The sequence below is a fragment of the Vigna angularis genome, chromosome 2 (genome assembly GCF_016808095.1).
Source record: "Vigna angularis cultivar LongXiaoDou No.4 chromosome 2, ASM1680809v1, whole genome shotgun sequence".
Lineage (NCBI taxonomy): Eukaryota > Viridiplantae > Streptophyta > Magnoliopsida > Fabales > Fabaceae > Vigna > Vigna angularis.
In genome coordinates, this window is record NC_068971.1 from 5565092 (window position 1) to 5592507 (window position 27416).

The 27416-nt window shown below is 31.0% G+C and overlaps 3 protein-coding genes across 7 annotated transcripts; 2 read left to right on the forward strand and 1 right to left on the reverse strand.

Annotated features, from left to right (window-relative positions):
• Positions 1-712, forward strand: LOC128195229 (uncharacterized). The gene is made up of 4 exons (XM_052872461.1): positions 1-110; positions 196-288; positions 366-467; positions 551-712. The coding sequence occupies exons 1-4, from the start codon at positions 108-110 to the stop codon at positions 710-712; spliced, it is 360 nt and encodes a 119-aa protein (XP_052728421.1). The 5' UTR covers positions 1-107.
• An 11040-nt stretch (positions 713-11752) lies between these two features.
• Positions 11753-17184, forward strand: LOC108329542 (uncharacterized). Of its 5 annotated transcripts, XM_052872153.1 has the most exons (10): positions 11753-12351; positions 12455-12498; positions 13265-13374; positions 13758-13826; positions 14005-14120; positions 14218-14272; positions 14967-15087; positions 15729-15776; positions 16434-16528; positions 16658-17184. In XM_052872153.1, exons 2-10 carry the CDS (start codon positions 12471-12473, stop codon positions 16757-16759), a joined length of 744 nt encoding a protein of 247 aa, XP_052728113.1. In that variant the 5' UTR covers positions 11753-12351; positions 12455-12470; the 3' UTR covers positions 16760-17184. The 5 variants fall into 5 exon arrangements, with proteins under 5 accessions (XP_052728113.1, XP_017419288.1, XP_052728112.1 ...); XM_017563799.2 differs by lacking the exon at positions 12455-12498 and having other exon boundaries at positions 16478-16528; XM_052872152.1 differs by lacking the exon at positions 12455-12498 and having other exon boundaries at positions 13280-13374.
• A 2777-nt stretch (positions 17185-19961) lies between these two features.
• Positions 19962-26852, reverse strand: LOC108328601 (probable WRKY transcription factor 12). The gene is made up of 4 exons (XM_017562481.2): positions 26354-26852; positions 26155-26231; positions 25536-25697; positions 19962-20400 (listed from the first exon to the last, which is right to left on the reverse strand). The coding sequence occupies exons 1-4, from the start codon at positions 26603-26605 to the stop codon at positions 20238-20240; spliced, it is 654 nt and encodes a 217-aa protein (XP_017417970.1). The 5' UTR covers positions 26606-26852; the 3' UTR covers positions 19962-20237.
• Between the last annotated feature and the right edge of the window lie 564 nt (positions 26853-27416).

The following is a 27416-nucleotide window of genomic DNA, read 5'->3' on the forward strand; positions in this document are numbered from 1 at the left end:
TCTATGATCCAACAAAAACAAAAGATCAAATCATATGTAATGTGCCGACCGGTATAGACAGAACTCAATGGGCTCATTTCGTTACCTATCGTCTAAAACCGGAGACAATGGTACAAGTTTCATTATTATTTTCATTGCTTTTGTGTATATTATTATTTTGATTGTTATGTCAACTTACAATTGTTTTTTTCATAGGATATTTGTAAAAAAAATAGAGAAAATCGCAAGAAGCAAGTAATTCCTCATACTGGTGGCTCTAAACCTATCTCAAGAAGAAGACATGAGATGGTACTGAGATTAGCATATATGACGATTTTTAGTATTTTTCAAATTTACTATTTATTTTAACTTATCCTTTTATTTAGCTTTTGGATAGTGGAAAACTGCCTAGTCGTGGAATGTTATATATTGAAACTCATAAAAAAAAAGATGGCTCATTTGTAAATGAGGCGGCAAAGGCTATAGCGGTAAGTTTTACTATAATATGATATTTTCAAACATTATGCTTCAATATTTAGATCTTTAACTACAACTTGTTCTATGCCTACAGGAACAAATTGAAGTGGGTTTGAGTCAAAGCACTACTGATGAATCACAGGTTTCCCCTCATGATGTTGTTGGTAGAGTGTTAGGCCCAGAGCATTCTGGGAGAGTGCGATGCATGGGTTTGGGAGCAGCTCCTACTAACTCATTTAGAAATACAAGAATGTGACTTTCAGATTTAAGCATGGGTTCATCTAGTACTGCCACATCATCAGCATCTACTAATCAATGGGAACAAAAGTACATGAATTTAGAAGGTGCGCTGAAAGCATATATGATAATGAAGGAAGGAAAGATTCCTGATGAATTGGCTACCTTCTTTGATCCTCAACCACAAGTAAGATACTAAATAAGTATAAGTAATATGCTTGATATACTGTAATAATATACCAATTCTGTTTTATGAGTACATGCAATTGATGTGGCTACCTTCTGATGAGACATTCACCTACATGTTAAATATACCAATTCTGTTTTATTACAGGGGAATAGAATGTGATGAACAGATGACAAAATCAAAACCACATCATAAAAATTAAAAATAGAGACACTTAGAGATGAAAGATATTTATGATTTAAAATATCTAGTAGTCGAGTGATGAATCATTATTTTCTTCACTTCACTTAGCTTATTGTGCTAGATTTAATTAGGGAATTGTGCATAATTGTCCAGTATTTTCCCATTTTACTGAATTGAGCTTAATCCGATCAGAAATTCTTATTTTAATTAATTTGAATTATCTGAGACTAATTATTTACATTATTGAGTGCAGGGAAAATTCTGTAAATATTTTAGGACATTTGGAAGAATATTCATTTTTACACTGTGTTATTCAATTGAAAGAAGATACACTACATTGATTTATTTTGTGTGTTGAAGTGAATAATAAATGAAGCTTGAAGAGGTTTTGGTTTTCTTGGTTCTTTGCTGGAAGAATAATAGCACAGCTCTTGTGGTATGCACGGCTGAAAGTTGAAGATGGAAGGTAATTAATTTGGTGTGTACGGAGTAAGGGAGTTCATCACATCTAATAAGTGGCAACCAACCAAGCACGTTCACATGGAATTGCAAAATGATGAGGTGCTATTTTAATTGAGATAATGTAAGTGGTTTCACGGCCAATTCATTTTGACAAGCCAATACATTGGAATTCATGATGCGCACACGAAAGTGCTTGCTCCACGGTGCACACGTCAAACCCAAAAATTGGCAAGCAACCAATATTTGTTTGAAATAAAAATGGAGGGGCCACCACTCACGGTTTTGTTCCCCATTCAGTTCTTTATCTTGGCATTTAGTTGATTTCCTTGGGAGCATATCATGGTCCGAGTTCAAAAAAATACAAGTCCAAAATCCAAATTGAAAAGCTTGATAAAAGTATGGGCTGGCAGGAAATATTATTCTTAAAAAAATCAAAAACCATGACACATTGAATTGAATGAAGGGTCACAGGCTGAATGTAGATAAAGCACATAGAGAAAGGGCCACTGCCACGTTGATAAAGCACACAGTGATTCAGCAAAAGCAGCTGGACACGGTTGGGAAGAGTGCTTGATTGGGAAAATGGCAGCCACACATCCACTTGGAGGAGAAGCCACCGAGAGAAGAGCATCACGGCTTGAAAAAGGAAGGAAGCACACTGTCGGATGGAAATGGAAGCAAGAATGTCCACGGAATTGAAGAGAAGATGCAGCAAGCAGCTGCACCATCCAGGAAGCAACATCTTCACGCTCAAAGCAATCCAGCAGCCACATTCACGGCTGTTCAAGGAGAGCCACCGAAAGAGCTTGGAAAGTGTCACGGCCTGCTGCACTTCACGCCCATGGAGGTAGCAGTTTGGGCCAGCACAGCAGTAGCAGCAAACACACGGCCTTGTTCCAGCAAAGAGTGAAGAATGAAGTTGGAGAAAAAGACCCAGCAAACAACCAGCAGCACGTCCAGCACCAGCCACCACTTTGAAGGCCACCCTTTCACGGTACATGGAGAAGCTCCAAATTGCAAAAACTTGTTTGGAAAGAAAGTTGGCTGCCACAAGAGCTCACGGCACACTACAAGATGAAGGAGGCTAGCATCACATGGGTTTATTTATCTTGCAGTCCAGCCACGTAGAGAAGCTTCACTCACGGTCTTGGTCTTGGAAGAAGAACACCTTGCAGCTTGGACGAAAGATGGCAGCAGCTGGAAACAAGAAGTGGCACACAGAGATTGTGTCTCGGCAAAGGCAGCAACAACAAGCGTCCAAGTCCAGCAGAAAAGAAGAAGCAACAGTGTTGTTTTGGAAGTGCACACGTGAAGGAAAAGAAGGGGAACAGCATGCTCCACACAAAGCTCACGTTCAGTATAGGAGAGAAGCACTTTGGAGGATGGTCACGGGCAGAGGGTGCCATGGCTATAAGAAGTGTGGAGTGTGGGAGTTTTCGAGGGAGGGGAGAGTAGTGTAGGTGTTACGGCCTGGGAGAGGTCTTCTCTTCCAGGAGCTTCATTTTTCGTTCCACCATTCCATTAGATAGCTCTCGGTTCTCCGCACAACATTTTAGTTTTTTTCCAGTAGCAAACTGTATTGTGAACATTTAATTTTGTTCAATTTAGCGAAGTTTGGTTAGTCTGGTTCTTGTTCACGTGTTGTTTACCATTTTTGTGATGAATATGCATTTCATTATTTTACTTTTCAGCTTACTTGGTGCATTTCAATTTGGGGAATAATTACTTTTTCAGCATATTTATTCTTGTTGCATTTCAAATTCAAGCACGGTTAGAAGTTTCCATTTTCCGTTTTTATCGTCTTTTACCGCTTGTTTTTACCGTTGTTAAAATTTATTTCAGTGTTTTTAAATTCAGTTGTCTTATTTTTTTCCAGTTTTAAATTTTAATTTTACCACATTCAATCCAAAAATCACAAACAATCCCCCCCTTTCGTGTTAAATCTGAGACTGAACCACCAAAATTGGTCCTTGAGAGACGACCTAGGAGTCACTTCCTAGATATACTGCATTTAATTTCGTGCAATCAAATTTGTATGACCGCGACAGTTTTACCATCGAGAAATGCAGTGATCAGTTCTTTAACCTCATAAGAAACACATAATTATAGAATTTGAAAGCTTGGGATAGGAAGTCTGTCACAGCTGATATATGGAATTTGAAAGCTATAATTAATTAATTATTTCTAGCTTTTCGTTGGGTGGAGGGGGCCTACACCCTGCAAATTCTGAATCCCTACTATTTGTATGTCTGTTATTTATTAGATGTGCATGCAAAATATGTAATGAGAGTACCATGCAAACTACAACACAATGCATATCCCATATCCACTCTCCACTGTCATTCTGTAATGTTGTGCATTTCCCCTACTTCTGCCACTGTCATTATTATATAAACAGCCTTTGGTTGGCGTGATCACTCTATATATGCAATCGATAATTACCATGATTCTTAGAGGATTTTGCATTCGTTATTGGAGACCCAGTTATATAATTTGAGTTATATTATATTATTTTGAAAGACTGAAATGTAAAAAAGACATATCTCTAAGAATATGGCTAGATGTTTTTGCAAGCAATTAAAGTACCAGCGAACGCCGGGCTCGAACTAAGGTAGGCTCATTTGGCTTTTTACTAGAATGGTTGGCATGTAAATGTAATCAAAATTTGTTGGATTCTTTTGTTCCACTGTTGCTTTTAGACTCAAATTCTCCATTTTCCGATAACTTTTTCTCACTTGGATTACTTATGGTTTATATGGGGTGTAATTGATAGTGACAATGAAAAGTGTTAGTGGACATGAACCATATTGTACTTTGTTTATATATTCCGAAAAATCCTTTCAGCATGAAACATGTACGAATATTAAGCCCCTAATGCAAACTTTGCTGGTCCGAAAGAATGTCTGTCTTGTGCAACGTGTGGTATATTTATATTCTCATTCTACTCAGCAAAAACAATCAACTTGCTGATATGAAGGGTTAGGTTTTCGTATGACTAGTAAGATAGTAGCAATTAATTTTCACACACTTGTTTCTGGTGCAGAATTACATCCCTTCTGTTTTAGTGATTTTGAAACAGTCTTGTTGTTAGGTTGGTGAAGGGAAGGGATTAAACAGGGGTTTGGTTGATGGTCAAACCGTGAGGTAAGCTGGTGGTGGTGTGTCTAAGCATCTGAGTAGGTTTCTAGTTTGGAAAACATATAACGCTGATTATGAATATGGCAGTCGAACTTTGATCATCAGTTGTTTATATACTTGGTAGCAGTTTAGACTTGTTATGTGGAGGCCTGCCTTTTAGCTATTGAACTATACGTCTAACTTGGTAGGTTGTTAGAATTGATAAGAGTGAATTTGATTATTTTTTTATATATTATTTACAAAATGTGAGTACATGTAATTGAGTTTATTTTATTAATTTTTTTTATATTATTTCAGCAAGCTCCTGATGCAAATGAGCCAGAGTCTTCTTTGGGTGCAAGACAATCATCTGATGGAAGTAACATTTAGGAAGTTTATGATATTGTTTTAGGATAAAACTATACCTAGTTTATTATGAATTGAGTAACATTTCTTTCGTTGTAACTACTTTTGTAATGAGATTACATTGACTTTTAGTCTATCTTGATGTGACTATAAAATTGTTTCTCAATTTATTTTTCTAAATTTCTTTCTATTCAGGGGCTTTTGTTGTATGATATCTTTTTTTAATCAAATGAATCATATTTGTTTGGTATTTCATAATTTTAGAAAAAAATTAAATTTATTTAATTTTGAAATTGAAAAAAAAAATTAATGGAAATAGATAGTTATTATATATTTTAATAATCATCAAACAAAAAACGATATTATATATTTTAATAATCATTAAACAAAAAAGTGACAAAAATATAAAGGAGGTTAAAAACCCCCTCAAAATAATAGTCAGTAATAGAGGAGGTTTTTACCCTCCGCCGAAAAACCCCCGCAAATTGAATATGATACCAGGGGGCGAAAAAAACCCCCGCAGATAATTTGTGGCGACTCAAACTGCGGAGGTTTGAAAAACCCCCGGAATTTATTTAGCGGAGGGTAAAAACCCCCGCAAATTGAAAAAAAAACCCCTCTAAATAAGCTTTTTTTTGTAGTGGGTGAGCTATTAGAAATATCATAATGTACAACATATCATATTCATATTAAACGTAGAATAATAAAATAATGATAAACATATTTCATCATAGCATTAACATCACAACCACACCATTCATGATCGAATGTCGTTTTCTTCTACTCTGTTGTCTTAACCTGTTTAAGTTTTGAAAAAAAAATTATATTTAGATAATATTGAGTCATGATTAGGCCAACTTTAATCAAAAACTCATTTTGAAACCTATAAATACAGAGATAAGATAACAAGATAAATGATTGCATTTATTAGACATTTAGGACTTAACTATGATAACTGATCGGTAACTAAAAATTGATTTGAGCGTCCGCTCGAATTTGGACTTTGCTAAAAAAGGATCGAGAAGACATTGAAAGAGAAGAAACAAACTGAACTAAGTAAAAATATTTAAAGTTTGAAGGTATAATTATCGACCTTACATACCCAAACAAAAAATAAATGAATATAATTTTTTTAATCCATTTATGTTAACTTTTTTTTATCAAATTTGTTTCCTATATAACATTAAAACGGAAAAATGTTAAATAGTATAAATAACTCAAATATTAACATGAAACATATTTGATATGTCAACAAAATTTAACGTAAATAGATTAAAAGAATTATATTTATTCATTTTTGAAATTTAATCATCAAAATATATCAAAAATTTTATATATGAAGGAATTCTAATTTTGCGTAAAAGTTTAGAAAAAAAATTATGTTTAATCTTAAAATTTATTATTAGGTAATAATAATGATAATTGTGTCCCGCAACAATCCTGCTACATTCATTTTCATTTATATTTCAATTATCTGTCTAAACATTTAGGTGGTAGAAGTAAGAAATTAATAATGACTTTTCTCAGTAAGATAATTCAAAACTTTCTTACATTTGTGACCATCGAGATTTGGATTCTTTATGTACTTTCTGAGATCATTGGTAGGTCTAGCCCAATCAACAATTCTATGGTACTATTAAAGTCAAGGTTATTTAATGTGTGAACAATGAAAATGGCTATACAAGCAGCCTATTGAAAATGATGAATACAGGAGAATTAAACATGAATGTCTAGATATTATTTAGATTCATCTCAACGTTACATGATTAATACTTTAATTTTTTTAATTTGAAAAATAATAATAATAATACATTTATACATATTTGTTTTATTCTCATATTTGTTCATTCTTTTTAAGTTATTATTTTCTTTTATTTACTAGGTATTTATTTTAAATTTTATGCAACTTCTTATTCAGTATTTAAAAGAGAAAAATATGTATTATTTTAATATTGAATTATTGATAGTTTTGTAAAATTAAATTAAACTTAAAATAAACTTCTTAATCATATATTCATTATATATCTAAGAGATATTTTACGCTTATTATAAATAATTAAATAAATTCTTATTTTGAAAATAAAAATGGAGTATATATATATCTAAACCTTTAGGAAAAAAAAATGATATTTTCACATGAAATCTATTCAACTCAAGGATTAAAAACATTAGGATGTAAGGGTCACTAGTTACATAAAAATTATGGATTTTTTTTAGAGTTCTTTCATTGTCATAAAGTTAATTTACAATATATAAAAGTTGATACAAACATTACTTTACAAGTTGATTTTGTAATGTTAAGTTAGGTTTAAAGTTTATTTCTTAACATGATATCAGAGTTTTGAGTTAGAGTATATCTTAACAATATTTTGTTGTTTGTTTGACCTATTGTGTCACACGCTATTGAGAGATTGATTATTTGTTGGGTTAAATCATATCAAATCACCTATAGATTAATGTTTAGTCTCTCGATACGTATATATCTCGACTAGGAAGTGTTGAAAGTTTCACATAAACTAAAGATAAAATCAATTCACAATATATAAGCACGTGCAAACTTCACTTTATAAACTAATTTTGTATAACTAAATTATACTTAAAATTCATTTATTATGTTAAGAAATCCCATGCAACTACACACAAATATAAACCTTCATTTTTCAAACATTTTGTAATTATTTGACGCTAGAATTAAAATACCCTTTCCATACAAATAAATAATGGTTTAAAGAGCACCATAATAATATAGTAAACTTATAAATAATAAAGTAGCACACATTGAAAATTACAAACATCACGAATTGGTAATCAGAATTTTTCTCCAGCTATAACATAATTATAACAACTCAAATAAATATAACATGGTTATAATTATTTGATACATACATATATGAGTTGTCAAGAGAAAACAATTGATATATCTGAGATACACCCCCACGCCTTAATTAGAAGCTAATCATATACATATAAAAAAAACATAGTAAATTAGCATTTGAAATGGATCATCATAATAATAACCATTCAGTTATAATCATAATTAACAAGTGAGCTTTTGGAAGATGGTAATGGTCCCATGACCTTTGATTCAACATCTCTTTTAATCATAAAAGGGTAGGGTTTGTATTATATATAATTTTTTAAATGTAGTGGTGCCGGCCTATACACTTTAAGCCACACAAGAAAGAAGACATACGAGTAGGCAAGAAGAAGATCGATGTGCTTACGACTTCAAGCATTGAAAAAAGTTAATACCTTTCATTTTTATTTAAGTGAAAAATGAAGATTAATCATGGTTGAACATCTCTCAAACAATTATCCCAATTTTATTATATATTTCAAAAAAGAAAATTCCAACTTTCTAACTTTGGTGGTGCAGGCCTATGTTATACTTTGCCACACTAGCAATTATAATACGACATACGAGTATGGAGCAAGAAAAATGTGTTCACGTAGACTGCAATGCAAGCATCCAAAACAAAATCAGTACCCTTCTCCTTTTGGTTGAGAAATCTAGACCACGAACATATTTTGAAATAAAAAGCAAACCCGATTGCTAAACTATTAAGAATCTGTGATTCGGGTTGACGAATAAACTCTGAAAATGGCGTAAACCTTTGAATACAAAAATGGAAACATATGATTTGATAATATCATTTACCTTACTTTGGTCGATCGTGTGACGATAACATCATATTTGTGATTATTCAAACAAGGAATGAGATCATTTCACACCATATGTGTTAAACCTATGCACTTGCTTTTCTTAATGGCTATTTTATATTTAAAATAACTCAACCATTAAATATTATGTTATTAGTTAAAATAAAATACTGTGAGAAAGTCTCTATTATTATTATTATTATTTTTATTCATGTGACTGTATTGTGTCAATGGGTCCCATCTCTTTGATTAATGTTCATAACTCAAGAGTCTAAAACGTGAAATAGTATATAAGAGTTAATTACTTAAATATGGATTAATTAATCATAAACTTTTTGTTTAGGAAGATGATAACATGAAAGAAACCAGAAAAGATTGATAGAGCATGCATGCTGGTTAGTCTTGGAAAAGTGAAGCAACCAAAAAAAGTGAGTACTTGCGTGTTAAATTCGCCCGCACGTAAAGTGGCTACAACTTTTTCGGAGGCTTGGAAGATGCATGCGCGTGGACCAACCTCTTAAAATATGCACACCCATTTCTAATTTCTTGGCGTAAAATTGTTAAACAAAACCTTCATCCACGTCAACAACGTTAATTTCAGGAAAACACTCGTAAAGAATAACAACTTTATAAGAACAGGAACAACGATTATTGTCGAATCTAAAGGCACGTATATATGAAGAGAAGAAACTTTGTAATAAGGAAACAATAATTCCTCTAATAATATTCTCTTAAAGTCTATTTTGCTGATAGCTATCCATGGATTCTGAGAAATCTATCTTGAAACGGACAATGATTTCTCGATGTCTTTGTACTTAAAGTTCAATATATCAAAAAATGGAATCTAATCGAGAAAACCATTTGTGTCTAATTAATATACAGAAAGAGATTGTGTAAATTACTGGTTTTGATATTGCATGATAATGAAGAATCCTTAGGGCGTGTGCATTGGTTTTTATTTGAGTTTAGCATGTAAAATTGAGTATATATAATAGTGAATTAATATATATATATAGTGTTGGTGGTGAAAGTTTTGAAGACACCTTTTCAAACGAGCTTCCATCATGGCCGGGCCATGTTTGGCAACATCCCATGTGAATGTGACTTCTGTTTTCAAAAACTAGGAGAGCACTATGGTCGACCCCAGCTTTACACACACACATGATGCTGTCTAATGTTCTCGCCAAGTTTTAGCACGTTCAAGAAGAAATGAATTTGGGTAATATTATAAACTTTTCTAGCTTTTAAGCTTTTGAAATAGATGTCGTGCAAATTTCAAATTTTCATGACTTGGTGGAAACTTTGACCACATCTTTACATTTGTTTGGCTTCTAAAATGTTTAATGTTTTTTTTTTCTGTAAAATTATCAGTGTATTATGTCAGGCAAGATAAATAAACAGAAAATGTAAATATTATATACTCGTCACAGAAAATTACTTACATTTCTTGTTTTAATTGAATTATATAACCATTCTCAATAGGAAAAAATATATTTTTAAGATATCTATTTATTTATACGAATTTCAAAAACTAATTTTTCTATAACCTCCTTAATTAACTCTTCTGTTTTTAACTCATGAATGGCAGTAAATCATATTCATCTTATACTTGGCCTTAATATCTATAAGAAATAATTGTGTTAGATTTATGATTTTTAACATTGAAAACATAAAATTATTGAGGGACCGAATTCCCATTCCGCCTTAATTTTGTAAATATTCAATGTTAATCTTCCAAGATTATGTAACAACAGAACTTGTAAGAATTTTAAATTAAAATAACTAATGACTTGAACTTGGATCGTGTGACAACACTTTTCACATTGAATTTAGTATATCAACTACTTGGGTGTGTTCAGCTTCTTAATCATACCAATTCGAATTATATATCTATATACTATATTAATTATTTGGGTGAAAAATTATAAAAGGTAGAAGAACTGTTTCTATTTATTTAAAACGTATATATTAAATGATTTTGACTGTTATCAATACTGTATTAGGGGCTTTTATATTATAATAATACAAAGTTTATAAATTATTTATGTGAAAAATCTGTCAACACAAAATTATGTACCTAATAAATAGTGTAGTATATATATGTAAGTTTTTCCATACAATAAATACATATATAGATAAATTTTACGTTTCTGAAAGTTTTGTTGAAAGCAAAAACTCAATCAAACGAACCTAAGACTGTGTATGTTTTGTGTTCTTCTATTGGTTGAATGAATGAAAACAAAGAGAGTATGTGTCCGAAAGACAGAGAAAATAACTATACAACGAAGTTACTTTTTCTCCCACATTATTAAACAAATGAATAAAGTTCATAATGTTTATGTTTATGTTTTCTTCTTGTCTATCAAAATTTAGAGGAAATATAATTCAATTCAAGAGAAAAAAAGAAAAAGAATGATTCGTGTTAATGTTTCTCCTATCATTATTTTTAAATTCTCAAACTGGGGGATTCATTAAACCTGGCGTACCCACGTGATTTTCTTTTAGAAGTAATAAAAAGTTTGGTTTGATAAATTGACGTGACCCAATGAGCTTTTTGTGATTAATGTAGGAGTGGTTTAAGTACCCTCCAAACCAAACTAATTACGACCAAAAGAAAACTTAATTAATTGGATTAGGTTAAGTTAGCTTTTGGTTTATTTATATATTATTTGCTAACTTACGTTCAATTAGTTTGTTTGAAGAACAAACTGCCACTTGCATGCAAACCCAGTATTCTATTTAAAAAAACAAAAAAACAATAGAAAAATAAATAATTTAATTAATCATTAATCCATTTAACTCACTTCACGTGATGGTCATGGATGTGAGTGAGATCAGACTTTCAACTCGCAGTTTCATGTTGGAAATATATTATGAGTGTCTTTGAAATCGTATCTGTCACAAAAGTTGCAACGGATAAAATTACATTTGAAAGGCACTTCTTCTGCACCTAATTTTAAAGAGTATTTTCCTAATATTATTCACTCATTTTAGCGTATAATACTTTATTTTTTTTAATAAAAATAGTACACGAAAATAATAAAATAAAATAAAATAAAAAGCGGCATATGTAAAAGAGAGAGTGCAATGCAGTTGTGTGTCTTCCCAATCTGGAGAGGGAGAAGGAAGGAAGCGTTAAACGTGCGTTTTACACAGAGAGAAGAGAAAACAAACAAAACAACTGAACTGATTTTCTCTTCTCTTGTGTCTCAGTATCGTAACTCTATTCTCTTCTGGGCTCTCAGATCTTGCAGAAACCCCTTTCTCCATAGCCACAACTCTTCTATCTTCTCTTGAAGATTCTTTTCTCTTTCTTTCACACTTTCCACTTTCCCTCACTTTCTTCTCTTTCCTTTTTCGTTTGTTTCCCGGGAAAATCCCCAGCCGCAACCACTGTTTCGATCTTCCGCGCGCCCTCCAATTGCTTATTGCTCTGTCCACGCTCCCGCATTTCAGCTCCCTGGAATTTCCACCCCGAACGGAATTCTGCACTGCGCAATTTTCCGGGAAAGTGGGGGTTTCCGGGAAACGGAGCGTTTTCTCGATGACTATGCCGTTGCTGCAGTAACGGGGATAAGAAGACTGGGAGGTGAGAGGAATGGACGATCGAGGCGGTTCCTTCGTAGCTGTGAGGAGGATTTCGCAGGGTCTTGATCGAGGCAGCGCGTGCCATTCAACTTCTGGTAAACTTCTCTCGTGATTTTCGTAATTTTCAACGTTTGATTCCTTTTTTTTATTACTCTGGCTCACTCTCGCAATAAGTCTTTCAATCGAGATTGAACTCAGGTTTTTCACTTGCGTGATGTTTGCGGATATTCAAAATTGCATTGGTGGGTGAATTACCGAATTCGTAATTCCTGCAGCTACTACTACTGTTTAATTATTTTTTTTTTTATTTTTTTTTTATTGGTTTGAGACTGAGTTGAGCTTGATAGAGATCTCTATGGAACTAGCTCAGTTTACTATGGAGGGTGTTACTGTTAGTTAATCTTAGCTTTAAAACCTGTTTACTGTGCTTAATTTATAGATTCTATCCGTGATGGGATTATCTCGTAGATCTAGCATTCGTGAAATGCGTTATTGCTTGTTTATGTATACTGGAAAGTGCAGATACTGTTGTATCTCTTTTCATCTGGTGTGAAGCTGAGTTCAACTGTTTAGGTGCAGAAATAGCGGGGAATGGTGAATAAAGCAAGCTGGTGGGTGGCAGTATGATTAAAACTATGCAAGTGGCTAGCATAATGATTAAAGCAAAGCCCACTCTTCGCTGTGGTTATATTTGGTTGCTTGGCTTTGTCCGTTTCCCTTGTCCTAAGCTTTGGCATTAATACGAGCTGTAGAAAACAAAATATTTATAAAGTGATACGTTGGTTGGAAAAGTGACAGAACAGGGAAGAAATAAACTTTTTTTTTTTTGTGGTTAGAATAAGTTGTGTGGTTTTAGAAACTGGGCTGATTACAAATTGTGTTGTACTACTAAGGATAGTTAGTTACTCATAACACATGATTGATTTCTGTCAGTCAAATGGCTATAAATTTGCGACTCAAAAATTCGAAGCTCAATCTACATTTATGGGCAGTTTTATTTTGTTACAGCTGAGTTTGTGACAGGATCAACAGCGTGGCTTGGCAGAGGTTTGTCCTGTGTCTGCGCACAGAGAAGAGAAAGTGATGCTCGACCCTCTTTTGATTTAACATCAGCCCAGGTAATGGTTTTTGTGACTTAGTAGCTGAAGCAGTAATTTAATACCGTTCAGTAATTATGTTAACTTTTCTCTTGGGCACTGCAATAAATAAATGGAATTTTATAATGTGACTTTGTTGATGAGATGCTTCATCATACTCGTCTTTTAATGAGATAAGCTTCTTCTAAACTACTTACAACAGCAAGCATAGCCTTTTCTTCATAGAAACATATTGAGCAAAAATTTGTATTGGAACATCTTCCATTTTACCAAATAACAAATGTTTGCTTGTGATTTATACCTTCTGAGATGAAAATAATATGCCACTCTATGCTTCTTTTCTCTATTAAATATTGTTTATAATTATGGATGACAAATTCTCGTGCTGTATCTTGAATTCTCAGGAGGAGTGCTTGCTGAGGTTACAGAGTCGCATTGACATTCCATACGATAGTTCTATTCCTGAGCACCAGGTATCTCTTCTATTGATATTGTTCATGTCACGGTGAGTGATGTGGTAATGACTATATATGAAGTTCATCAAAGACTTTAAGCCACCTGCACATAACTTTATGTGCTTCTGATGCCTTACCATGTGTTCAACCTTTTATCTCTTAATATAATTTAGATTTTTTTTATGCTTTCTCGTAGGATGCTCTAAGAGCTTTATGGAGTGTTGCATTTCCTGAAGAAGAACTCCGTGGCCTGATCTCAGAGCAGTGGAAGGACATGGGCTGGCAAGGGAAGGATCCATCAACTGATTTTAGGTAGATATTATTCCTCTTGTTTTTATCTCAATGCCATAAACTGTCATCACTTTATCTACTTGTTTCTAATAGTTTCTGTTTGTGTATATTTTGGTAGGGGCGGTGGTTTCATATCATTGGAGAATTTATTGTTTTTTGCTAGGAATTTCCCGGTATGATCCCATTCTGTTCTTTTTTATAATGTCTTTTTTTTCTTTTTTTTTACACACATTTTGGTATTGTAAAAAATATTTAAGGTCATATTTTGGCCGTAGTGATTTATTCTTTTGCTTTATCTTTGACATATAAGTGTAACATTTATTGGTTTAGTTGAATTATAAATGAGAAGAGAATGGCATTGAAATTAATTGATTTTGTTTTTCTTTTGCAATGGTCTCTCTTTGTCAAAGTACACCAGCCTCTTTGTAAAATATAAAGCCACGGAACTTCACTGAATATTTTTTTTCGTTATTCACTGTTTGCTAGATGTTAAAAATCTGTACCCGTAACTTAATACATTTTTTGAATTGTGATAATATATACCTTAAACGCAGAGAATATTGGCTGATAATTTTCTAAAATATGGTATCCTCTTTTTTATGCACTAATCCCTGGCTTCTTGCATATATTACTTTCTTGGTGATGAATAAGCATAAACTACAAGTTTCATTTGTTATGAATGATTCCCAATTTTTGCTTTAGGAATATTATGTAGCAGATTCTTTTATACTCTTATTCCCACTGGGTTTATCCATGTTAATCTAGTCTTGGTGCACTCCTTCAAACATTTTCGCAGCAACCTTGAGTTTTAGCAATATCTGCTATTCATATAACTATCATAAAACTTGAACACTTTTTTTTTTGTAGAAATCCTTTCAAGATCTTTTACGGAAGCAGGAAGGAGATCGATCAGTGTGGGAATACCCATTTGCTGTTGCTGGTGTTAACATCACATTCATGCTTATTCAGATGCTTGATCTTGAAGCAGGTTGTTTTACTGTAGCTTACTAGTCTCAGCATACTTCATGTATAAAACGATGAAAAAGGGATGCCTATACGTATAGTGGGCATATTAGTTTCGCATTCTAGTCTTGTGTTTTAATCCTCTGAATGTTATGCTGTTATAAATTGCTTAGGATATTTTACCAATTATTCTTGCATACTTCAGTATGACTAGTTTCCACTGATCATTATCTGAGTAATGGCCAGTGCCACATTGTAGTTATGAGGGATTAGATTCGATGTGTCTTCTGGCCTTTCTCCTTATCCCGGGAGCATAATGCTTTTACTTTATTTGAAAGAATGGAAGAAGTTGGTAAATGACAGGCCAGCCTTTATACATCCACTCTTTACTTTAAAACATTTTCATTCAGTTTTTTGCATGGTATTTAAAATTGTTCTTAAAGTTAAAAGGTATATCTCCATGTCCTTGGATTTAAATAAATTGTTTTGGACATGCGAATATGGATTTTTATCGATTATAATATTTTAATTGTATTTTCTGATGCGGGATATCATGAAACTGCATGTTTCTTAATGCAGACTGTTGCATATGTTTTTCACAAGTAATTAATTAAGTTTGATTATTAGGTTTTCTGTTACTAATGTAATTTTTGTTTTACTTGACAGTCAAACCTCGGACCCTGGTAGGAGCAACTTTCCTAAAATTTATTGCAGGTAGTCTTTATTTTTGCTCTCGTTAATCTGTAAATTTTATTTGTAATTTTTTTTCAGTTTACATCGGAAGCAGGAAGGTGGGAGCTTAAGAATAATAAAATGCTAAATGTTACAAAAGTATTTGGGCCTGTTTCGAAGAACTTCTTCACAAACTCCCAGAAAATAAAAAGGAAAAGAAAAAGGAAAATTGAAATTAGTTCCTTCTTAAGCTATCTTATGCTTAGTTATTTTATAGAAACTTTCTCATAACATCACTACTTTAAATTTTTATTTTAACTTATGAGTAACTTAAAACTTAAGGAGCAGTTAATTCGTTTTTATCATGCTTCAAGTTTAAATTTTTGTTTTTCTTTCTTAGAAGGGTTTATGGAAAAGCTCATCCAAACAAAATCTTGATACATTTGTTTTGATTTATGAAGGCATTTTTTAAGGAACATGTTTCTTCCACTACCTCTCACTTTTCTTTTCTAACTTTTTTCTCCCACACAAATGGTGCTTCATAATTTGTGATAGGTTCATGAAAAATCTTTCCTGCAAAATGGCATTGCTTGGGAAAAATACTTGTGTTTGTAGTTTTTACTTGATAGTGGTGGTCTTCTTTTTATGTTAGTTTCGTTCTTAAAATTTAGTCAATTAATTTTTATGCTTGTCTAACAGAAAATGAATCAGCTTTTGATCTTCTCTATTGCATTACATTCAAGATGATGGATCAACAATGGCTTTCTATGCGTGCGTCATACATGGATTTTAATGTATGTATTCCTGATCATGATATTATTCTTCATAGATAAGGAAATATATGGAACTAGCAAATTTAACTGAAGTATGTATGTTTGTTTGGGTTGTAAGTGATTATCAACATGTTACTTGTGTTATAACAGACAGTAATGAAATCTACACGACGTCAGCTGGAGAAAGAGCTTTTGCTTGATGACATAATGCGGCTCGAAGATATTCCTTCATACAAACTTCTCACACGATAGTTATCAGTGCTTACTTGGAGTCTACTAGTTTTAGACAGAAGGTTGTACTTGATGTGATGCTACTCTTATAATTTTCTTTCCTTCCAATTCGGCATTTAACCTTCTAACATCTGAGCAAGACTGAGGCGAGCCTAAGTATGATATCATCGAGGTTCTAGAGGCAGCAGTTAAGATTTTAATCTAGTGGGAGGAAGATATTGTGGGTGGGACAAACAAACTGTAAGGAGAGTATGAAATGTAGGTTTGCTTGGTACAAAAAAGGATTAGATTGTAATGAATTGTGGTTTGCCTATATATTTCATCAGTGTCCATTAATTGGAAAATATAGTTTGCAGTATTGTAATTCAGGCAGGAGTACCTCGGTAGATAGATTCTGCCTGGGCAATGTTTGTTGAGGAATTAATATACTGCATATTGTTGTCTGAGTTGATTGGCCAAAAGTACCCTGTTTCTATTGTGTGCATATTGTTTTAATCTTAGTATGGGAAGCGGTTTTTCATGGTCTTATTCTGGTTGGTGATGTCGAAAGAATCAACTGTTGGTAAGATCTGTTCGAGCTGTGCGGAGCTACTTGGACTCGTGATGAAGATACTGCAAATATAAACCAGCCGAGTGAGTTATGTATCTAAATTTAGACTCGTGGGATGATATTTAATGACTCGGGTTAGTTGATTAAGTGGGCAATTTAGTTTCTTAATAAAACTAGACCAACCCACATAATATTAGACCGGTGCTCTATTTTTTTCTCTTCTAATTTTTTGCAAAATAAAGAAAATTAATTATAAAATGAGGCTGAAATCATCCATGCCTTGTCGTGTACTGTTTATCCACGCACTTTAATTACTATGTAACATCTTTTTCTATAATCGATTAACCTTTGTAAATGAGGAAAGAGAGAAAAAAATTATTTGTGCAATTTACACTGAACTTCTCGGGACTTACAAAAGAATATCTAATGGTTGACAACGTTAGGTATGTGATTTGAAAAAGTAAGTTTTGTTACACAAATACCTCTATCTTTATCTATTGAAGTAAGGGTGCAGCGTTGGCCATTGTCCTATAAAAATGGAGGCGTAGCTGTTGGGGTTTTTGTGGGGGATAAAGTAAGAAGATTCACTGTGAATGAGAGATATGAGTTGTCCGTACAAGATAGTATGACACCATTTATCCAAAACTTCAACATTATGCGCTATTGGATTTTTTTTTCTTCTTTGATACTCAAGCTTTTTTTTCGAGTCAATATAATACTTTCAATTTATATTTAGATTATTAAGGTTTGTTTTCCTCAAGTTACTTGAATTTTATAATGATTTTTTACCATTATAATACATGATTATCCCATCCATTTATCTAAACACTATTCCTTTGATCCTATTTGTTGTTGAGTTTTTAGCGTAATGGGATAGTTAACCACACAAATCATGGACTGTAATACTACTATTTATATCTTTATAGAGATTTCTAACAATTTCTTTAAGTGTGAATTAAGGTTTTACATTATACTTTTTGATAAGATAGACATTATCAATGTTTTTGGTATTTTACTTTTTACTGAAAATTAATTTATTTTCTCTTTAAAACTTTAGACTAATTTAGTCTATCGGTTTATAATTACATGATTTAGTCATTTTAACCACATTTTTTTAAGTTTATTTGAGATTTTAAATATATTTCTCAACTAACATTACAAAAAATGTGTCAAACAGTGTAAACAACTCAAATATTATCATGAAATAGGTTTGAAATGTAAAATAAACTTAACAAAATTTGATTAAAAATACTAAATTCACACATTTTTAAAATTAAAAGACTAAATTAGATTAAATCTTTGAAGAGAAACTAATTCTAATTTTCAATGAAAGTTAAAGAAACAAAAACATATTTAACCTTATAAAATAATATTATCTTCAACCTAAAACAATAAATATTAAGATTTAAGTTAAAGGTGATGTCACAATTTTTTATATATACAATTCATACCTCATTATTATTATATCTTCTCAATTTCTCATTTTAAAAATTCTAAAACAATAGCTTCTCATTCTATTGTGAAGAATTTTTCATCTTGGAGCTCATTGTCTTGAAAGTGCTCTTATTATAAATATCAATTTTGTATCATGCTATTTTGTTCTCTTCAATTTAGTTTGTTTGTCTTCAAATGTAAAATTATATAATTTTGCAATTAATAACTTTGTAATTCTATAATTTTGCAATTAATAACTTTGTAATTCTATAATTTTACAATTTTATCATTTTATTCTAAAATTTATTTCCATGACTCTTTTGTAATCAGTCTCAAAGCAAATGTTACATTAAAGTATGTTGCAACAAAATAACATATTAAAGAAGATGTGATAATACAAGATAACATCCATGTTATCCAGTTATAAAAAAAAGTTAAATAACATGAACTTAATTAAAAAATATATATTTTTCTAATATTTAATAAACCATAACAATTTAATAGAGACTCGATTAAAAATATCTATTTTTTTATCATCAATACAAATGTTATTCTTTGCATTTATTTTTTATTTGAAAATGTTGATTAAGAAAATTTTCACTCAGACATTGATTTGAATTGTTTGATAATAAAATAATTTTTGGTATTGAGTACTAATTGAAATACTTTATTCAAATTAGAAAATCCAAATTTAATAAATTTAAATTAATTTATCCAAATAAATATTTCTTAGAAATGAAACAATGTTTAAAATACATTAATTCAAATTTAACATATTTAAATATCCTCAAAACTGGATTTTCCTATCCACAGAGCATTGACGGTTATGCGTGACTGATTTTTCTTGGTTGAACAAATTGACGCATGAGACCAACTCAACCACTTTAGCCACCAGAATTTAAGTTCCCAAAAGTTGGGGTAAAGCCCAAATTTGTGCATAAAACAACAACATTTTTTCTGAATATTCTCAATGGAGAGGAGGTAGTTCTGAGAAATGTAGATCTAACAAGTGAGAATGAGCTAAATTGGCCAGAAATCTGCAATTTTGTTATGATCTTTACGTAATGCATGTACAATCCTCGTATGTTTTTTATTCATTAGTGTAAATATATTTTTACCATGAATTAAATGATAACAGTCAGTGTACCGGTACTGCAAAAATCAAGATATCTTATACACAGTGAAAGTTCATGGCATCCCTACACCTATATACATTTGTCTTACCTAAGTAAAGAGTAATGATAATAAAAAATCTATGTATATATTGACAAAAAAATGTTCCGTAAATATGAACCAAACAATATCTTTTATGGGGGTAATGGTTCCCTCCAAACAGGAAAAATATGGAGAAAGAAATGTAAGGAAAGTTGTAATAAGTATACATATACAGAGATTTCAACTTTGAAGAACGTTGAACTCTGTGACAAGTACATGACAACATACGTATCAATCAAAGTGGCTTAATTAAGTTGATAAATACACGTAGATGATTATAACCTAACGACCAACATTGACCTAGAAAGAGGTAAAGCATTCATGCTCCGATGAATTTGAGTCCTCGCAAGGAGAGTGATTGTGTCTTCCTTCGTAAGTGGTTATCACCATACGACAATCCTCTGAGAGTCGTTCAACTCTTTTCTTCACCCTGCAGTTGTTGTGGGTGCAACGGTAATAACTTCTGCAACATCCAAAACAATGTTGAAACAAATACCTCAGAAACTCCAAAGATATATTTAATTTTTTTTTGTCATGTTTTTGTGCCAATTAATCCTTATATTGTCATCATACTAGTTCAATGAAAGACTGTAAATTCTTGACGTGCATGACAGAAACTGCTTACAATAGTTGTAGCTGGTCTGTGTTCATTACATTTATCAGAAAGGTTATTCTTAGCAGAGAACTATATAATAAAGGATAAAAATTTGGATGAAATTTGTAAGAGTACTTTTGGTTTTGGTGCTATTTTTCAACTCTTGATGTTTTGTTTGTGCAAGTTAGGTTAACTTTTGTAAACCTCTACTAAGATCATACTGAACTCTGATTTTAATAGTACAAAAAATAAAAAACTAACCATTTAAGTTTTTTCTAACAATTAAACCAGTCTTACCTCTGCCCACTAGGGTTTGCTTAGAAGTAGAGTTTGATTATATGCTTGAAATCATATGTTTATGGTCATAGTTTTTTTTTTAAAGAACTTAAAAAAAACAACATTGTATAAACTATATATATATATATATATATATATATATATATATATATATATATATATATATATATATATATATATATATATATATATATTCTATGATTGGTTAGTGTTATATGTTGTGCTTTCTTTAAAACTTGGCAATCATTCTTTTTTACATGGATGGTGTCTTAGTGTGCCATTACAGAGTTACTTAACAATGAAATTGCTTTAAGACAGTAATGTTGACATTAAGTAGAGTTGTGATTTTTATGAAACACCAATTTTTTGTCATTATAATACATCTAAGATAGATTCTACTAACCCTTTATCAGATTCATTCATGAATCATGTCGTTTTTCAAAACTTTTATATAAAGTATAGGTATAAGGACAAGGTTATTGTGTGCTTAATATTAGTTAAATATACTATGCATGTGACAAAAGAAATTAATGAAAAATTAACAGATTTATCGTACGCTATAATATGTTATTGATAGTATAAAAAGTGCATATTATTATTAACATTTTGATTGTTCATAATGCCTAATTTTTTTATTCCCTAACAAATATTTTTCATGATATAAATAATCTTTTTAATAGATAGGAAAGAAAATAAATAAATTTATATTAAATATGTTTCAAAGATACAAAAATTAAATGTTTTTATAATTAGTTAAAGTATTTAGTTTTTTGGAAAAATAAACTCTTAATGATACATTTGAATCCTACCAATAAGAATAAGGCATTTAAGCCACACTAAGTGAAATTTTTAACCTCAAATAAATGACTACACAAAACCTTAGGGTATATTAAATGCGACATTCTTCTTATTTTGTTTAAGGAATCCCTATTTAATTTTCTCTTATACAAATAAGGTTAGGTGGCCTGTCAATATCATATTCGTAAAACAAGTAATAATTATAGACTTTTTAAACAAGTATTAATTAAATTGGAAAACAAGTATATAATAGTTATGTATTTTTTTAAAAAAAATTGAAGTCTTTATAAAAGAACTAGTTGATTGGCCTTACGATCATATTATATAAGATAATAAATTTAAGAAACATGTAAACGGATTTAATGAAAATACATTAATATATATATATATATATATATATATATATATATATATATATATATATATATATATATATATATATATATATATATATGTAACTTCACACCATCATCTAATATGTTATATAGCTAATTATAGGTTGCTTATGGTAAAAAATATTAATTAATTCTTGTAAAATCTATTCTAAAAGTCATTAATAATACGTTATATAGATAATTGGTCAGAGAAAACATAATACTGAAAATGTATAAACTTTAAATTTTATATAATTTAAAATTAGAAAAATTTAAGTTTCTTGACATATCATTCATGTTTCTACCCTATCTACAAGTGAGAAATAAGGGTGGCAGATATTTATATAATTTCTTAATGCTATTAAAAGATATAAAGTAAGATTTGGTATGATTATTTAGTTTTTTAGATGTACTTCTTAGATATTTATGTTCAAAAGCATGGCATTAAAAATGCGTAATCCTCTCAATAAAAATTCAAACTTAAAAAAGAAAATCATATTATGTTTTAAATATATTCTACTTTTTCTATTTAATTTTTATAATTATATTTCTTTTAAGAGTAAGTTCGCAGTTCGCATACATATACAGCAAATTAGTGATGAATCAGTAATGAAGTCAAGCTGTGTCCCTTCATAAGAATTTAATTTAATTTTTTTCCTTGTTCTTTATATTCCCTGTGTTTGTTCAATGTTCGAACTATAATAAGCAGAGAGAAAATTTTCCAATTTCCAAATGTCAGCGTAAAATTTGAATGGCTAAACTAATAATAAAGAAACATAGAAAACATCGGTTGCTGAAAATGATAATAAATCTCGTTGGTTTCACATAATATCATCCAATTAATTTAAATTGGAAATTTTACTAAAAAATGCATGTGTACAAATTTTATGCTTCTTATGTATACCAAAATAAAAATTAAAAAAAAAATCATCAAAACGTATTAAATATTATTCTAACCCAAATATTATATATGAAAAAAAAAACATAAAACTCTAAACTATTTGCCAATCTCATAATATATACCTTTTTTTATTATTAAAAGAATCAACTTGTAATATGATGATAAAGTTTTATTTAATATTTTTCTAAGGGATAAACAACATAAATTCCTATGATTTGTTAAACCTGTCACTTAAAATATAAGAATTGATCACTGATATGTATTAAGTTATATATGCATATAGTTCCTTTGTCGAGAAACAAACTAATGTTTCCACACCGGTATAATTCCTCTATTTTATTTTATTTTAAAAATGGCTATCATAAAGGTTGGTACTGCATCACTTTATGATGTTAATAATTGTTTTTTAAACAATATACATTACTGTCATGTCCCATCATCCTATTATAAAACCTATTTCTGCTAATTCCAGTTCCATGAACCTTCATTCCTGAAGTCATTTCAGCTCTTTCCACTCTCCTAATTGCACTTCTAAGTACATATCTTTAAGTGCAATCTTGTGACGATGATATATGTATATGATATCTTGCTTTTTAGTTTAAGGATATTGGATTTACATAGATGAAACTTTGACCATTTCCATTCACAAAGTACCTTTTCAGTAAAAATATTCTCACTGTTTCTTCCCATGCACGCAATACACAAAAAAAAAAGTTTATCTTTTGAGTCAAATTACTAGTTACAGATATGTAAGGCAATGACAGTGTTTGAAAAACAAAAAATTTACTGTTTGAACACTAGCTTGTTAAATAACCTAGATTAATAAAGCTTGTTTAATTAATGCATGCATGATCGATTTGCTTATCATCAGATCCTGTAGCATGTCTCCAATGTTGTCAACATTTTAGAAAGATCCCATTATATGTTTCAACTAGTCCAGCACACAATAACTGGTTCATGCACAGCTAACTTATTCAACTCTTAGCTTTTTATCTGTTGTAGCTTTGAGACACATGCCAATAACTATTTTCCCCCTTTTCTCATTCAAGATCAAATTTATGTAAAACCTTTCATCCTAATGTAGCTCAAAAATAGATTTATTGTGCTTTATCAACTTTTTTGTCCTATATATATATATATATATATATATATATATATATATATATATATATATATATATATATATATATATATATATATATATATATATATATATATATTGTCAATTGTGAGTGTCTAATTAAAACTTTATTGCCACATATATAAAACTTAAATTGTATCAATTCAGTAAAAAATAAAAAATAAACGATAATCCGAAACCCGTCCTACCTAAACCTTAGTTTGCTGATACTTTTTCTTAAAGAAGAACCTTCAGATGTTCTCACAATATTATACAGTTGTGCAAATTTTGTATGGTGTTATTACTCCATTTAAGCTCCGTGCATGGAACCGATGAACTAGTTAAACTAAAGTAATAGTATAAAATTAAAGTAATGAGCTCCATGCATGGGTAATTAGGTTTATTTAGATAGATGAAAATAAATATAATTAAAATGGTAACAGTTTTTATGAGATTTTAACATAAGCAAGAACTGGATTTGGAAAACTTATATAGATAAATGATTGAGTTAGGAGGAAAAACTTTAAGTTCAATACAGCTTTTACAGAGATGGATGAATATGTAGAGAACTTTTGTCATAGAAATACCACGACAAAATGGATGGTTTTGAAATAGAGTACGAAAGAGGGGACCCTATAGTGCATCTTACTGTCAAAACACTAATAATAGCCCACCAAATATTACAAGTGATCATATATATATATATATATATATATATATATATATATATATATATATATACCTATTTTCTCCCTTCCCTTTCGATTAGCCTGGGCTCAGTTAATATGCATCAACAATGCATTATTCTCTTCTGCATTTTATGTGGTATATATATTGAAGAAATGATAATGAATGATTCGTTCTATATATATATAGGTGGTAGATTCCCTGTATTTCTTTTGTCATCAGACTTTGTAGCATCCATTTGTTTCTCAGAAACAAAAGTCTAAGATGAATGATGCCGATAAATGTTGTGACTTGTGATCAGGATTTGATTTAAATTATTCACCACCGACACACTTTTCCCAGAAAAAGACATTTTACCTTCATTCCCCCGGGTATAATGCCTCTGATATTGCCAGTGTACTCAACCACAAACACTTCTGTTCATAGACACTTTCACACACCAAAAGTATATCACATACTTTATATTTATTTATTTTTCAATATCTTGTAATTATTATATTCAATGAATGTCTTTTGATTGGGTGGTTGAGAAGAATTCTTCAGTTCAAATCCTAGTTATTATGGCTTCCTTTTATCCAAACCAACTGCTGCTTTAAATTCAGTTTTGCAAACGTATATCAATGAATCATTTCATAGTTAGAAAAAATTGAACTTTCACGTGAATATATATATATATATATATATATATATATATATATATATATATATATATATATATATATATATATATAACTCATTATGGTCATTAAAATTGAAGAAAATACATGGCTTGAGCAAATATATATAATTAAAATGCATATATGATTAATGAAGATTTGAATATTACCTCGGATGAAGGCTATTTTTGACAACTTTCTGGCCATATTTCCTCCATTTGTAACCATCATCAAGCACATCTACATCGCTTCTTGTTTGAAAACAAAACCTTGGTTCTCTTAGCTTCCTCCTTATTTTCACCTTGTTCTTCTCCGAAGCTGCGCTCCTCCACCTACCACAACAATATATAACGTAATTAACTTCATTCGAAATATTCTTTATACCCGAATTGAAAGAAAAACAAAGACAATTAAAGAAAATCGACAAGTGATCTGTCTGAGAGAGAACATGTGAAGTCAAGGATTCAGAAGGGTTGTGATTCATTTCAGTTCTTGATGTCGCAGAAAATTGTAGAGATAAATATATAATGTGATCGCATAAACTAAAACTTGTGGGTAAATGCGGCACACAGTCCCAAACTGTTTGCAAAATACTATAACAAAAACTCAAAAAATCTCGATGTTGCGAAAAAAATTGGAACTGTCTTTTAAAACCTTGAATTCAGACAAAGAATATATCTCTTTAACTGGATATATAAATAAATATCTACGTGCATGCACATAGACAGAGAGAGAAAGGGAAGATAAGAGAGGAAAGAGGGACATAAATATATAGAAATAGTTATATACCAAGAGTTGTTGTTTCCTTCACTAGCGTTTCCAGTGCAGTTTTCTTCATCGACAGCCTTTGGATCCAGAGTTTCGACCTGAAACAATAGCGTAAGCGAAAAATCCGTCTGAAAATAATACCCTAAGATCGAGTTTATTGAGTATTAATTGAAATTAAGGAAATGAATTTTGGAAAGTAGAATAGAAAATGAATAAGCACCTGGTCGTTGTTATTCCAAGTTTTGGTGAGAAGTTGAGTGTGATTCATGAATCCGATGGTTGCAGCAGTTGTAGTGGCAGAAGAAACAACTACATCGGAGTTTAAGGATTGAGATTGTGAAGAGGGTGACAAGAAGCCAAGGAGCTGGTTTTCTTCATAGTGAACAAAACCCAATTCGTGTATGGGTTGTGGGGTGTTGGAGAAGGAAACTTGAAGGTCATAATTGGTAGCAGCAGCTCTCTCTCCTTCCATATCCCACTTTTGGAATGCTTCCAATTTGAATTTGACTCACTAACTGGTGTTTTGATTCGTCTGCTTCCTAGCTATATACCTAACTATGCCTCTTCTTCTCGCATAATACCTCAAATCTTATGCCCAGTGATTGGAAAGAACATAGAAATTTAAGGGTAATTGAGCAGGGCCAGGACAAGGGTTTTGTACTTGGTCAACTGCTACTATGGAAATTATTATTCCTTCCCTTTTCTTTAAGGTAGTCTATTCTATTCTACTCTTGTACACACACTCTCACACTCTCTATTAGAACACACGTGCATTGTCCCACAATGTTTTTCAAGCGACTCTCTCTCAATTATCGAATTACCAATGTCCTGTCTTATTTAATCGCCTCAACTTGTGTCCTCATATTTTAAGGAATTAAAAAACAAACAAAACCCTTGTTAAAACTTGTAGAATATTTAAATGGATTTTTTCTTTTTCGCATGACTTTAAAGATAGAGTTGTCTGGCTGGGTTCTTCATAATGTATTGTATACAAACTTATTTATCAAATTAAGATATTGTCATTATTTTATTACAATATAGTTCATCTTTCTACTTCTGTATAGCTCTTCTGTACATAACAAAAAAAATCATCTCACCTTAAACTCTTCACATTAATTAATATTTTTTAAACTGAATTTTCATAGAACCGAATATATTAATAAATTTTTCATTGTTTATTCTGTAAACTTCACTTTATGAAATGACTCTTTAGTTAACACATCCTTCCTGAAGACATTCATGTAATCGCAGAATCAGATGCACACTCCTTATATTCTTATCAA

Coding starts and splice junctions, on each gene's coding strand:
- LOC128195229 (XM_052872461.1), top strand. Junction 289..365: donor CAAGAAGAAGACATGAGATG/GTACTGAGATTA, acceptor CCTTTTATTTAG/CTTTTGGATAGTGGAAAACT. Junction 468..550: donor AGGCGGCAAAGGCTATAGCG/GTAAGTTTTACT, acceptor CTATGCCTACAG/GAACAAATTGAAGTGGGTTT.
- LOC108329542 (XM_052872151.1), top strand. CDS start 12,267: ATGGACGATCGAGGCGGTTCCTTCGTAGCTGTGAGGAGGATTTCGCAG. Junction 14,121..14,217: donor GATCCATCAACTGATTTTAG/GTAGATATTATT, acceptor ATATTTTGGTAG/GGGCGGTGGTTTCATATCAT. Junction 15,777..16,433: donor TTTCCTAAAATTTATTGCAG/GTAGTCTTTATT, acceptor CTTGTCTAACAG/AAAATGAATCAGCTTTTGAT.
- LOC108328601 (XM_017562481.2), bottom strand. CDS start 26,605: ATGGAAGGAGAGAGAGCTGCTGCTACCAATTATGACCTTCAAGTTTCC. Junction 25,698..26,154: donor GAAGGAAACAACAACTCTTG/GTATATAACTAT, acceptor TTGTTGTGGTAG/GTGGAGGAGCGCAGCTTCGG. Junction 20,401..25,535: donor AAAAATAGCCTTCATCCGAG/GTAATATTCAAA, acceptor TGGATGTTGCAG/AAGTTATTACCGTTGCACCC.